Source organism: Pseudovirgaria hyperparasitica, assembly GCF_010093815.1.
Source record: "Pseudovirgaria hyperparasitica strain CBS 121739 unplaced genomic scaffold EJ05scaffold_19, whole genome shotgun sequence".
Classification (NCBI taxonomy): Eukaryota; Fungi; Ascomycota; class Dothideomycetes; order Acrospermales; family Acrospermaceae; genus Pseudovirgaria; species Pseudovirgaria hyperparasitica.
Genome location: NW_022985567.1, coordinates 63,558 through 76,431, shown reverse-complemented (window position 1 = coordinate 76,431; position 12,874 = coordinate 63,558). Strand labels below are relative to the sequence as shown.

Here is a 12,874-nt window from a genome sequence, read left to right as displayed (position 1 = left end):
CTCTCAGTATGGGCGGATCCATTAGCCGACAAGCCTGTGAAGTACAGGCTCTAGAACAATGCTGTAGATGTGATTTCTAACGCAGAAGTCATTTCGCCGAGCACACTGATGCATTCACCGAATTGGGGGTTTATTGATGTCATCTAAGGAGGACGAGTTGAAGATGCCATAGGTTATGATGCCTTAGGCATCCATCTAAAAATTCAGCAATCGCTAATATATTCCGTCTTTTCATCCGACCATGCCATTACAACGCAACCTTCATTGCGTAGTCCTCTTGCTGCTTGTTGCTATCATCAACAAAGCGCGAGATGTACTCTGGTGTTTTGTCCGTCATATTCGTCGGCGCTGGCGTTGGTTGCCCATATCGTGTCCACATCGGAAGCACTCCTGCCCAAACTCTTTTGCGGAGCCCCTCGTCCTTCAAGTCGTTTCGATCTTCGCCCGTGGTTCCCGTTCGAATCTTCGCACTTCCAGTCTCGATTTCGACGCGTATTATGCCCGTCGCCTTCGCTTCGGCGTCTGTTGGCGGAATGCGTGTGTTTTCCCAACGCTCTGGCACAATACTGTTTGTTACATGCTTCATCGCCCACCACCGTTCTGCCTCATCCGTTACTAGATATGCGTGGCCAAACACCACAGCTGACCGGTAGTTTGCACTATGGTGGTTGGGCGTTAATGCAAGAACGATTCCATCCAGTATAGTGGCAGCAACCGTGATTTTCAGACCTGCATCCTCCCCTCTAGACGTTCGAAACATCCTGCTCGCTGCGTAACCATGGAGATAAAGCGAGCTGGTCCTGCCTACACTATTGGTGTCATCAGATGGAAAGAGACCCATACAACCAAACATTGGTAATATTGCTGGGAAGTCGTCGTCGAGTGGAGTGAAAGACACATGAAGAATCGGTGCTTCATCGATTATAGAATGAACCGTCTCAAAATCATATTTCCCTAGGGGGTAATCTGGGTAAGTGAAGCTTTCTGAAGGACCCTTGACAGCCTACCTCGTCCGCGATAGCGTACAACACCGTTCTTTGTGGTCTTCTCATATTGTGAATTCGACATCGTGTAATCTGCTCCTTGTCGATTTCTCTGCCGAACAAATGAGCTGTCGGTCAAAAAACTCCTCTCACCGTATTCTGACATAATCTTGCTCCCGTATCAATGCACTCTGTTTCTATTTACCACGACGTCGTTTCTTTCATGCAGGACTCCCATCCCGGTCTTGGGAATTACAACAGCTGTACAGTATGCACCATATCGGCACGTACGTCTGCATTGTCTTGCAGCGGAGAGATACCCCGCATCCCTTACTCTACTGTGCATCGCAGATGTAATGCAGCGTCATTTTAAGCCTAGCTTGCGATCAACAAGAGGAGAATCGGCGTTAGCGACAGCATGCCCCACGAGCATGTATTTTATTACAAATGCACGTTTTTAATAATTTCGCACAGTGGGTTGAGAAATCTCATCACAAGATCCCTTCTGAAGTCTTCAAGTCTATCCTGCCCTGAAAGGAGTTGTGCTGATCAGAAATTGATCGACATGAGCTCGAGTCTGGTCAACCGATTTCGGGACCTCGAGTCTGAGATCAAAGAGCTTTGTAAAATCTGCGGTACACCTGGAGTCTCTGTGGGGATAAGCCTACGTGGAGAAAATATCTATCTTTTCAATAGCGGCTTTCTCGATATTGAAAAGCAGTTACCCACCCACTCAGACGGTATCTATGCCCTGGGAACACTCGCCAAAACGTTCACTGCATCTGCCATCGGTCTACTGGTGGCTGAAGGCAAAGTGAAATGGGATTCGCACATCAAGGACGTCCTGCCTAACTTCCGAAGCAAAGACGCTATAGTTACCGAAAATGTGACAATCGAGGACCTGCTTTGTCACCGAAGTGGATTATCAAGATCAAACCTCTGGTGGTTGGGCTCAGATGGACAGTTGCTGTTGCCCAAAGATAAGTTACTAGATGCATACCGCAATCTAGAACTCACTGGTTCATTTCGCGGAAGCTGGGGCTACAGCAACTGGGGCTATGCGATTGTCGGAGAGGTCATTGAAAAGTTGACTGGAATGACTTATGGACAATTCATAACCACACGCATCATCGAGCCTTTGGGACTCCGCCATACGACGGCTCAGCCTGTCGATGTTGCAGGAGATAATTTAGCCAGACCATATGCCGCTCTCGACAATGCCGACCTTTATCCCCTTCCGCAAACACCCATCAGCGAAAGGACAATCATGGCGCCTGCAATGGGTCTTCACTCCAGCCCACACGATCTCCTGACCTATTCCATCGCCCTTCTCAGGTCCCTCAGATCTGAGCAGGGACAGGCAACTAATTCGTCCCCAAGCGTTCTCCGCGAAGTCACTGCGCAACTCTCTGGTCATGCCTTCGTCTCCAGATCCGTCAATGAAAAGTCCTACGCCTTCGGCTTCTACCGCACCGCTCTGCCTAGTACCATTGCCGGCATGGGCTGTAACGGTTTCCACGTTAAAACGCTGCCAAGAATCGTTCCCGGTGTTCAGTGCGGCCCCCTCATCGCCCATGCGGGCAGTGTACCCGGCTATAGCAATTCTCTCGCACTGCTACCCGAGTTGGACGCTAGCGTTGTCGTGTGTACCAATTCCATAGGGCTAGGCGATGCGTCGGGCTGGATTGCGATGGCACTGATCGAGGCACTGATTGAGTCGCCGGTGCCGACAGACTTTGTCGCTTATGCAAAGGAGGCTGCAAAGAACCATGCGGAGAGTATTCGCGTAGCGAGGAGTAAATTAGAGAAGGTAAGAGCGCCAGATACAAAGCCCAAGCCGCTGGAGGTATATGTCGGGTCATACCTCAATGAAGAGCACGATTGGGTCATTGTCGTTCGACAACGGCAAGCTGGGGGGTTGGAAGTATTGTTCCAAGGATTGGAGAGTCAGGCTTGGCTGTTAACACACTATGAGCATGATACATTCTTGTGGATGGCGGATCGAAATGAGCAAGCGAAGCGAGGGCGGGTCACTACCTATGTTCAGGCAGATAGCTTCAAGTTGATCTTTGGGGGTGCACACGGCAAGATTGATAGGCTGTATTGGCCCCAGGAGGCGGGACTAGCTTTGGACAAACAGTGCTTTCTAAGAATGTGATAGGAATCAGTAATACCCTGTACTGAACTTCTGGAAGACCTAAATCGACATTGGTTGCGCATCAACTTCTTAAAATGGCCGTGCATCCCAGCGTACTCTTCTGAGGTGGCGGTCTGGGTCCTTCACTTGATCTCGAGCGTGTAACCAACGCCTGTTGTCAATAAGTATGACAGATCCAGCAGGAAGGAGAACTGGTGTGAGTTGCAAGACGAGCGGCTTGACCGCCGCGCTCTGGAGAAGCTGACGCAGCTCTTCAAGTGCTAGAGCAGCGCCTTTTGTCAAAGGTCGAACGATATCATCTCGGTACCGGAGCTGAAACGCCGCCTCTCCGGACCCATTCCCTAAAAGACTTCCGGTAACCCTCGATTCGCCTCCTTTGCAAAATTCTTCTGGGACCGCTATCTCGAATTCAGGGCGCAGGAGTTGATCCTGCGTTTGCTTTGGAAGCAGCCGTACGGCTTGGTCTACGTCAAGCACAGAAAGATTCCCACCTCCACATCTGTCGGGCTGTAGTACGTGCAGAGCAAAGAAGCGTGGTGGACAAGCCTCGTAGCTGCAATCTGTGTGCCAGGGAAAGCTCTCCATGGTCTCGGAGCGGGCTTTCTGACTGTCAGCTTCCAGGGAAGCAGAGGTCGGTCGCACATCCCAGAACCAGCCCCGTGATGAGCTGTGTGTGATGGGTGGGCCATGTTGAAAATGTTTGTTGAGGTTCAGAATGAGGTGCTTGAGAAAGTCGCTCTCTGGATCCGCGTACGCGAGCGTGACCTTCGAGATACCGCACGACTCCAGAATTTGGTGGATCTCAGCGACATGCTTGGGTGCGATTGGCTTAACATTAGGATCCACTCGAAGATGTGGAATTGAATATGATGATTCTGATTGACATATCAGTAGTTAGGCTAAAGGTAGTGACGTGAGCATCTAATTTGACTGACGAGGTCTTGTTGAGGTCTTGTTCCCCCAAATACCAATCGGGCTGGAAGCATGCTTTGCTATCCTTCTTAAAGCTCTGAAACTTCGTACCAAGCGATCATATTGGGTCATTGTCAAGGGCTCTGGATACGAGTAGTTTCATGAACGAGACAGTTGGGGACCCTTGTGTGAGCAAAGTACAGACACGATCTGCCTATTCCTTGTTCGACAGAGCTTAGACATCATAATATGCATTGACGGAGACATGTCGCTAAGTTCGGAATTTCGTGTTAGGAACTGGTAATGCCATAAGTTACGGTTGCTCCTTGAGAATGGATGCTGATTTACACTAGTACCCGACAAGGAAGTCGTCTCGTCGAATCAGCCTGCACAGATGGATTCGGCGCCAATGCAGTGAAGCTGCAGGATGTCCGGGTGTTGACTTTACTTTTTAACGCCTTGGCATTCCTTTGTTCTCTGACATCTCACCGACTTTTACTTCCATAATGAAGGTGGTACACTGCAAGCCCATCTTGTGCCTCTACTGTCTGTAACCACTCATACGGAAGTATGGAGAGTACGTAAGTTTTTAATTTTGGTTTGGGAATTATTTTTTACTTCAGAGAGCATCAATACCATATTGCTGCGTCTGTTTTAGTGGCAATTGTACATGCTGAGCTGAGCCACCCGTAAGCACGACTCAACAATGAAGTCGGAGCTGTTGTTATACCTGCCACAGCCGGCAGCAAGGACAGCTACTACCCACCGAACTGCTTCAGTTGCCGCCCTTGTCTGTTCACTGCTCTTTGTCTTCTCGAGCTTACACTTCTGGGATGACCTCCCTTATTTCACTGCCCTGCACGGGCAGGGACATATATCGTACAGACAGCTTCAACAGATCCTCCAAGAAACCCCTAACGGCACAAAGGTCAGAGAGTGGACTAGCTACTATGGGAGCGGACTCCATTTAGCCGGGACAAACGAAAGTCAGGCTTTGTGGACCCGAGATAGGTGGAAAGAATTTGGGGTTCCAAAAGTCCAAGTTGTGCCCTACGATGTATATCTGAATTATCCAGTCCATCAGAGTCTCACTCTGTTGAAGCAGAACGGCTCAGACGTAAGCCGGCTCTACGAAGCGCGATTGCGAGAGGATCTCGGTGATAATGGCAATCTTGGTGCCCGGTTTCCATCCTTCCACGGTTATTCGGCTAGTGGAAACGTCAGCAGGCAGTATGTCTATGCGAATTTCGGCACTCGGGAGGACTACGATGAGCTCCTCAATCTAGATGTTGAACTAGAAGGAATGATTGCGATAGTTAAATACGGGATGGTCGGGCGCAGTGTCAAAGTCCAGGTCGCAGAGGAATTCGGCATTGCTGCTGTGATTATGTATACTGATCCTCAGCAAGATGGGGAAATCACAGAAGATAACGGCTTCGAGGCCTTTCCAAATGGACCTGCCCGTAACCCAACAACCATCGAGCGAGGCTCAGTTGTTCTACACTGTAAGATCTTTGCTGTTTATTATCTTGATATACGCTAATTGTAATCATCATAATCACAGTACCTCCGCTTGGTAATTTCACGCCTTCTGATTGTCCCTCAAGGGAAGAATATTTGAGGAGAAAACTCTCCTTGCCATCTATCCCCTCGATTCCGATCTCCTTTGCAGATGCGCTCCCCTTTCTTAAAGCTCTCAACGGCCATGGCCCTAAAGCAGACAACATTGGACAGGGTTGGCAAGGTGGTGGGCTTGGTTATAGGGGAGTGCAATATAACGTCGGCCCTTCCCCTAGCCACTTGATCGTCAATCTAGACAGCCTTCAAAACTTCACGATAACTCCTATCTGGAACGTTATTGGGTCAATCCCTGGACAGATCGAAGACGAAGTCATCATCATAGGCAACCACCGAGACTCATGGTCGCCTGGTGGTGGCGATCCGAACAGTGGCTCGGCTGCAATGAACGAAGTGATCCGCAGCCTCGGACTGGCACTTCGACGCGGCTGGAAGCCTCGACGAACAATCATGTTTGGGAGCTGGGACGGCCAAGAATATGCCCACCTAGGCTCTACAGAATGGACAGAGGCTAATCGTGCTTGGCTCTCAGGGCATACGGTCGCATACCTTAATGTCGTTGTTGCGACAAGCGGCAAGACCTTTAGAATACACTCTAGTCCTCTACTCCGCCCGGTCATTGAAGATGCGATGGGTAGTGTTCTGTCACCAAATCAATCCGTCAAAGGTCAGACGTTGCTTGAGGAGTGGGACGGTAAAGTCTCCCCCGGAAGCAGCAGCGATGGTGCCATATTCCTGGACTCCTTGGGGATAAGTAGCCTTGACATGGGTTACGCAGCTGGGTCCAAAGATCCCATCTACCCTTACCACTCTGCTTTCGATGGCCTCAATTGGATGGATAATTTTGGAGATCCCACTTGGGAGTACCATACCGCGGTCGCAAAAGTGTGGGCTTTGATGGTAGGTGCGCTGTCTGAAAGTCCTATACTTCCACTCAGTGTGAAGGAGTACGTTACCGAGCTCCAGGGCTTCGTGAGAATACTCAAGAGCAAGATAGTCCCCGAATCATCAGATGTATTCAGCTTCTTACCCCTCGAGGAAGCGTTGATGGTGCTCCGTGCTGCTGGAGAGGAGTTTGAAGCGCAAGCGGACGCCCTGCGGGCAAAGTCATTTGACACGAACCCGAGGAGTACAGAGGGGCTGGTACGGGAGATAAATCGCCGGTACAAAGGTTTCGAACGTCAATTTATCTACGAAGCTGGCTTAGATGATCGACCTTGGGCAAAACACGTTGTTTTCGGGCCTGCCGCCTATTATGCGAATGCAGATCCGTTCCCTGGACTCGCTTCGAGCCTTACTGCTGGCAATATGAGCAATGCAAAGGTATGTTGACACACAGGACTTAGGAAGTCAAGTGACCACGAGAGAGTGTACTGACTATGTCTCTCCTATAGAGATGGCAAGAGATAATCGTTACAAGAATACATGATGCCGCCACGTCACTGGACATTGACAAAAGTATGGACCTATATGGCGCAACTACCTACTGAAACTTGATATTCTGCGACTTCATCCAGCGCTTTACGCTCTCTATTCTTGCTTATAGGAGCGAGTATCAATACAATGATATTACAGCTAGCTAGGTTGAAGCAGAGTTAGTTGATATAAATTAAGACAGTAGAGCTATCATGTAGTATCACCAAATAATATGCTCATTCTGGAATATCCTTTGATATCGACCAAAGACCCAGAAAAAGTCTCCAGTGGATGCCTAACGTGTAGCTAACAGTATAAAGAGGAAAGGCCTTTGATCGGCCGGCTTGAGGACCGGACAGACTTAGCCTTCCTGCTTGCTGTCCCTTAGAACGTCTAGGCATGATAGAAAACCCATAGCTGATAATATCATAATGTTTACTTACCGTATAGTTCAACAGACGCTACACATTTGAGCAAGGTTCCGGCACAGACCACTACCGCAGCTGCAACTTTATAACCCACTGTGCTCGTGCTGCTGCAGGACTTCGATACCCATATCCGTCTGCTAGTCCAGAATGCTAATACGATTCCAGGTACTTAGAGGCCAAGAAAGAGGCCAAGAGCAGGAAAGCTTCCCTAGCCAGAAGCGTGAAAGACATGTAAGGGGAGTACAGTGTAGCTGTATAGAATATGTAGGTGAGAAGAGGGGTCAAAACTCAGGGCTTACTGAGCATACTCCCGCAAAACGCGGAAGCGCTTGTTGAAGTGGTGTTTCTGTTATACGAGGTTAGTAGAGTTTCAGACCCTGTTAGAATTTATTCTGTGAAATATAGGGAGTCGTTTAGCTCTGGCTTAATGAGAAGTAACGGCAAGATAATTTCACAGGAGTATAGCAGTAAAGGTGAGGACCATGTAGGCCAGTTGCAGTAGAATTGAACTAGGATGCCTGCTATCGAAGGACTTTAGTAACATCCTTGATGACTACGTGATCTACTTAAAGCTCAAAGATGAGAATCAGGTATTAACCGGCGCTTACGGACGATGTGATTATGCCCAAGGTCTGGGCATTGTATCCGGGTCAGTATTGCGAGCAATGGTTGACAAGCCAACCATCAATGCTGCAGACTAAGACGCCGCCTGTGGTGCTCGCTTAAGACAAAGCAGAGGAACTACATCGAGGGAGGCATACAAGCAACAGTCTCTAGATTGTAGGCATGAATGATATAAGTACTCACGACTGGGATAGAGGGGCAAGGGCAGTTCCTACGATGATGGTCACGAGAGAGATGATGTGAAGGCCCTTTCTAGACCTGAATTTGTCTGCCATGTACTTTACTAAAATGCTAAATAATATGGATCTGGTGCTATCAAATGTTAAGCGCGCTGACAGGCATTATTGCGTGTCGTCTGGCTGTATTTGTAAAGTCTTTGCTCTACGAGCGAACTGATGATTGGAATCATAAAACAATGAAGGTATGTCTCATGGGTAAAGTATTAGTATATTCTGGCATACTTAGTCGCAGTCATAACCACACACCGGTGAGAAACACCCGTGAAATTATGCTTTGAAAATTAGAGGGGCATATCGCCAGCTATAACTCCAATGACGCCTAGTTGCCTTGTCGAACCCGCGCCTATCAGACGTGAATTCGCTTATTGGAAGGCAGAGCTTATGAGCTCATAGTAGAGCTCTTGCTTCACAAGACTAACGGAAGCCAAAATGCTACTTCTAGTTAACGAATCTTTCTATGAAGTTTTCTGATGCAACCATGCTCAGTAGAATATTTAGTCATGCCGAAAAAGTTATAAGGGGATGGTGCTAAGCTCGGGCCGTATTTCCATTGATCTATTGCGAGATTGCCCCGAGTAAAGTGTATCCGGATAGTTCTAGCATGAAATGGAGACTCGCGTCGTCCTACCACCACCACCTCATTATAGACCTTAGCATGAACTCCGGGACTGCTACAACATGACCCTCAAAACAGTCGACTCGTGGTACTTCTTGACTCTATGAGTACACCAGCCTGGCTTTCGCTGACCCGTAAAGAATCAGATCGTGAGTACCCATTCCCTGAGGCACATCCCTCTATGAATGGACCATACCTAGGTAGATGGGGATCGCCCATGGATGTCCCGTGCGCTAATTCGCTCACATTTGTCAACAAAATCCCCACGTATACTCATCACTTGCTATGCCGTGGATCCCTCTCGGCCGTCTGCAGCTTTGGCTACATCTTCAGCCAGCCATGGCCGCACTTAGCGTAGTACGAAGAGTTGTCCGTGCACACTCGCGAGATCGGCCCTCAGACTCGACGCCGATAACTGCGCCGGCAACCCCTGCAGCTTCAGTTCGATTGGGCACACGTGACACAGTAGGCAGGGGAGTTTGAGATGTCGTTTTGCAAAGTCTCACGGCGTCTCTCTGGAGGCGAACATTGACGTCTTTCTTCTACGATGCAGCGTCATTCCGGCTCTATCACAGCTTCATCATGCTCGGTGAACACGTTCCACGGTTTGAGCCGTCCGAGCTTGAGCGAAAGAGGACGCGTAATAGGCTCGCGCAGCGTAACTACAGTATTACAGTGGCTTCCTTTCGTAGCTATACGTGATCTTGTACTGATATTCCCTTCATAGGGCAGAGCGTGCGAGAGCGCCGGAAGCACCCGAAACAGCAGGACCAGTCGCAAGGCATTACATCAAGCTCTACCCCCGACATGCTACCATTCAACAATCACCCTTCGTTGACTCAGTCTCAAAGTACCTCACCTACACTATTAGAGTGGGATGCGGCTCTGGAATTTGCTTTCGGTGATCCGACCTCCAACACTAATGTCCCATCGGCTGGAATGATAGAGAACCAAAATCAGCGTTTGACATCATACACGGTGGACAGTCATGAGTTGGCAGAGATTGAGGGTATCTGCGGTAGGTTGCCTTCGTTTGTTCAACTTTCACATGCGATCTGTGCTTCCTAGGGAAGTGTGTTTTCGATCACGGCCGTCGTCTAGTTCCGAACACCTTGCTGCACTCCACGTACCATGACTGATAGTGGCCCTGTCTATAGGACAGCCAGATCCACGATACCCAGCAGTGGGGAGAACAGCACTTCTTTCCGCGGCCGCCCTCGGCCATTCGAGGGTGGTAGATTTGCTCTTGCAAAGCGGTGCTAACCCGCTATCAGTCGATCTGCATGGGTGCACGATTCTACATCTGGCAGCAAAATATGGCCACGAAGCGGTGGTTAGATACGCATTGGAGCATAGCATACCGGTCGATGACGTTGACCAGGCAGGAAAAACAGCTTTGCATTATGCCGCCGAGGGAGGTTTTGTTCAGATCGTAGAGATACTCGTACGAGCGGGATCAGAAATAGATGCTGTGGTTATGGCGAAGAGCTAGGGTGAAATTCCATACGATGTCAGTGACAGCATTGTGGGAGTTGCAATTACTGAGGTATGAGAGAGTTGCCTCGGGGTAGTTGGAGGTTAAGCCACCTCTGTCTTGGTCGACAACTACCGGATTCGGTTGTAATAGTAAGACCTTTTCGTTTACGGTCAATGGCGACAAGATGATGCCCCTCGTCAGCGCCTCTTTAGCGTGTAGTCCCCTTCTCTTTCTCGACATCTGAAGAGTGTTGTTTGAGCTTTCCTTCGGTGTTGACGTAGAAACCTAGAACTGGTCTTAGGCCATGGCTTCAATCACTGGAGTTAAAGGACTGTCCGTTTATTCGGGTCCATATGAAGGTCGAAGTCCTGGTATGGTATTGCCATAACTAGGAATACTCGCTCCATCGGAAGCTTACTTTCTCTCATTATGGAGCTGCATGGATGTGATCACTGAATGGCACGACATTGCAGGAATGCTGACCTTGCATGACTACAAGCGCCGTCGTGGACGCCCCAGCCAATTACCAAGCGTGGAGCATAAATGAACCAGACTCCAGCATTGCCTCGTTTGCATGGCCATACAAACTTTCATTCATCATTCATTCAAGTCATTCAGGCACACCTGTTTAGAAACCAAAAATGGCTCGCGTAAGCCTACCACCCTTGGGAACTGCGATACCGGAAGCTCGACACGCCATTTCTGTCCAGATTCCGACATGGCGAGACATGTGTGGACTTGGTGGGGGGGATTTACGGGTGATGAAGGCACTGCGGAACGGCTATCCGCGGTCATTTCTCCACCAAGATATACGAAGACTCAATGAACACTGTCAGCGAGATTTAGACACCACCGATATGCTTCTGCTGTTCCCTAGTGAGTTGCATGCGTCTGCATGCAGGGAATATCTTGTGAAGCACAAGGGTGCCAAGAATGTCCGACTGGTAGCGCGCCAATTCGGGAATGAAGCCATGTCCGTTCACCTCTGGGCTACTGTGTTTCCCGCGGACCTCTCAGTGGCTGGAGCACTGTTCTGGCGCCTGACAGGTACGGGTATTTCATCCCGTTTAGCGGAGAAATGTCTCACGCTCAAGGATATGACTGACCACGTGGGCCAATCCTACGCGGCGATCCCTCTCGGCCCCCTGACGCCAGCGGGAGCGGGAGTGAGAGCGGGAGCGGATTTAGCCCCGCTAGTTTCTCCATACCAGGTCATCCAAGGTCGCATCGCTGGGTTCCTTCGCATCTCAGACCCTAGCGATGTATTCTTGTATCCTTCCGGAATGTCAGCAATTTATCACCTACACCACCTCCTCCTACAATGGCGCGGACTAGCCAGCGCCATCATTGGCTTTCCCTACGAACTGACAATCAAAATGCTCCAGACATACGGTCCAGGGCTGCATTTCTATAGCATGGGAACAGATGCCGAGATTGACCGATTCGAGACCGACCTGGCTCAAGGCATCAAAGTGCAGGCAGTATGGTGCGAATGTCCGTCCAATCCACTGTTGTGGACAGTTGACCTAAGCCGAGTTCGTCGACTTGCAGACCGGTTCGACTTCCTTGTAATCGTGGATGACACCATTGGTACATTTGCCAATGTCAATGTCATGCCAGTCGCCGATGTTGTTGTAACTTCTCTTTCGAAGTCATTCAATGGATTTGCCGACCTTCTAGCCGGTAGCCTGACCCTCAACGCAGCCTCTCCGCATCACGAAACCTTGAAAAAGTCACTCGTATCGTCGTACACAAACAATGTGTACATTGACGATGCAATACAACTCGAGCATAACAGCCGGAACTTCTTGCGCAGGCAGTCTATCCTCAATACTAACGCAGCGTATCTAGCTGACTATGCGTATCCTTTGACTAAGGACCCTTGCAGCGTGGTAAAGGCAGTGTACTACCCGAAAGTCAGTCCATCGGCACGTTACTACGAGGAGCGCATGTGGGAACAGGTGGATGACTTCACACCAGGATATGGCTGCCTACTTACCATAGACTTCAAGACAGTCGCCGCTGCCGTAGCGTTTTTCGATAACCTGCACGTCCTGAAAGGGCCATCGCTTGGGCTGCACCACACTCTAGCTCAACCATACGTGCAGATGGTTCTTCAGAACGAGAAGCAATGGGCAGCAAGCCACGGTATTATGGAGACGATCGTTCGGATCTCTGCAGGTCTAGAGGACAAGGAGACTTTGTTAGGTCTTCTACAAGTAGCATTGAAAGCTGCTCAAAGGACTTCTATAGATTATTTGCAGGAGCCCAGGAGCTTGCTGTAATGACTGCGATGCTCCGGAATTTTTAGTAAGACAATGTCGATAAGACGGGTCTCAGAGTATAGTTGCTGTCCTAAACGCATATTAAGGCCCCAAAGCCTTTTATGTGACACGTAGAGAAAAGTAACTTCATGTAATCACGTGAAGCCACTGTGCGTATG

General features: G+C 49.4%; 5 protein-coding genes across 5 annotated transcripts; 3 read left to right on the top strand and 2 right to left on the bottom strand.

Annotated features, from left to right (window-relative positions):
* Nucleotides 1-247: 247 nt before the first annotated feature.
* On the bottom strand, nucleotides 248-1,068 carry EJ05DRAFT_504674 (uncharacterized protein; the record flags this gene model as incomplete). The annotated part of the gene is made up of 2 exons (XM_033747605.1): nucleotides 248-954; nucleotides 1,008-1,068. The coding sequence occupies 2 exons, from the start codon at nucleotides 1,066-1,068 to the stop codon at nucleotides 248-250; spliced, it is 768 nt and encodes a 255-aa protein (XP_033596028.1).
* Nucleotides 1,069-1,548: 480 nt separating this feature from the next.
* Nucleotides 1,549-3,141, top strand: EJ05DRAFT_504673 (putative D-aminoacylase; the record flags this gene model as incomplete). The annotated part of the gene is made up of 1 exon (XM_033747604.1): nucleotides 1,549-3,141. The coding sequence occupies one exon, from the start codon at nucleotides 1,549-1,551 to the stop codon at nucleotides 3,139-3,141; it is 1,593 nt and encodes a 530-aa protein (XP_033596027.1).
* Nucleotides 3,142-3,175: 34 nt separating this feature from the next.
* EJ05DRAFT_164709 (Clavaminate synthase-like protein) lies at nucleotides 3,176-4,467 on the bottom strand. Its single transcript, XM_033739440.1, has 3 exons — nucleotides 4,402-4,467; nucleotides 4,077-4,350; nucleotides 3,176-4,016 (listed from the first exon to the last, which is right to left on the bottom strand). The coding sequence occupies exons 2-3, from the start codon at nucleotides 4,183-4,185 to the stop codon at nucleotides 3,211-3,213; spliced, it is 915 nt and encodes a 304-aa protein (XP_033596026.1). The 5' UTR covers nucleotides 4,186-4,350; nucleotides 4,402-4,467; the 3' UTR covers nucleotides 3,176-3,210.
* Nucleotides 4,468-4,477: 10 nt separating this feature from the next.
* On the top strand, nucleotides 4,478-7,370 carry EJ05DRAFT_533468 (Zn-dependent exopeptidase). Its single transcript, XM_033749125.1, has 3 exons — nucleotides 4,478-5,558; nucleotides 5,618-6,954; nucleotides 7,026-7,370. Exons 1-3 carry the CDS (start codon nucleotides 4,760-4,762, stop codon nucleotides 7,119-7,121), a joined length of 2,232 nt encoding a protein of 743 aa, XP_033596025.1. The 5' UTR covers nucleotides 4,478-4,759; the 3' UTR covers nucleotides 7,122-7,370.
* Nucleotides 7,371-11,096: 3,726 nt separating this feature from the next.
* Nucleotides 11,097-12,671, top strand: EJ05DRAFT_426927 (PLP-dependent transferase; the record flags this gene model as incomplete). The annotated part of the gene is made up of 1 exon (XM_033741508.1): nucleotides 11,097-12,671. A coding segment is annotated over one exon (1,575 nt), but the record flags the coding sequence as incomplete, so codon positions are not given.
* Nucleotides 12,672-12,874: the final 203 nt, after the last annotated feature.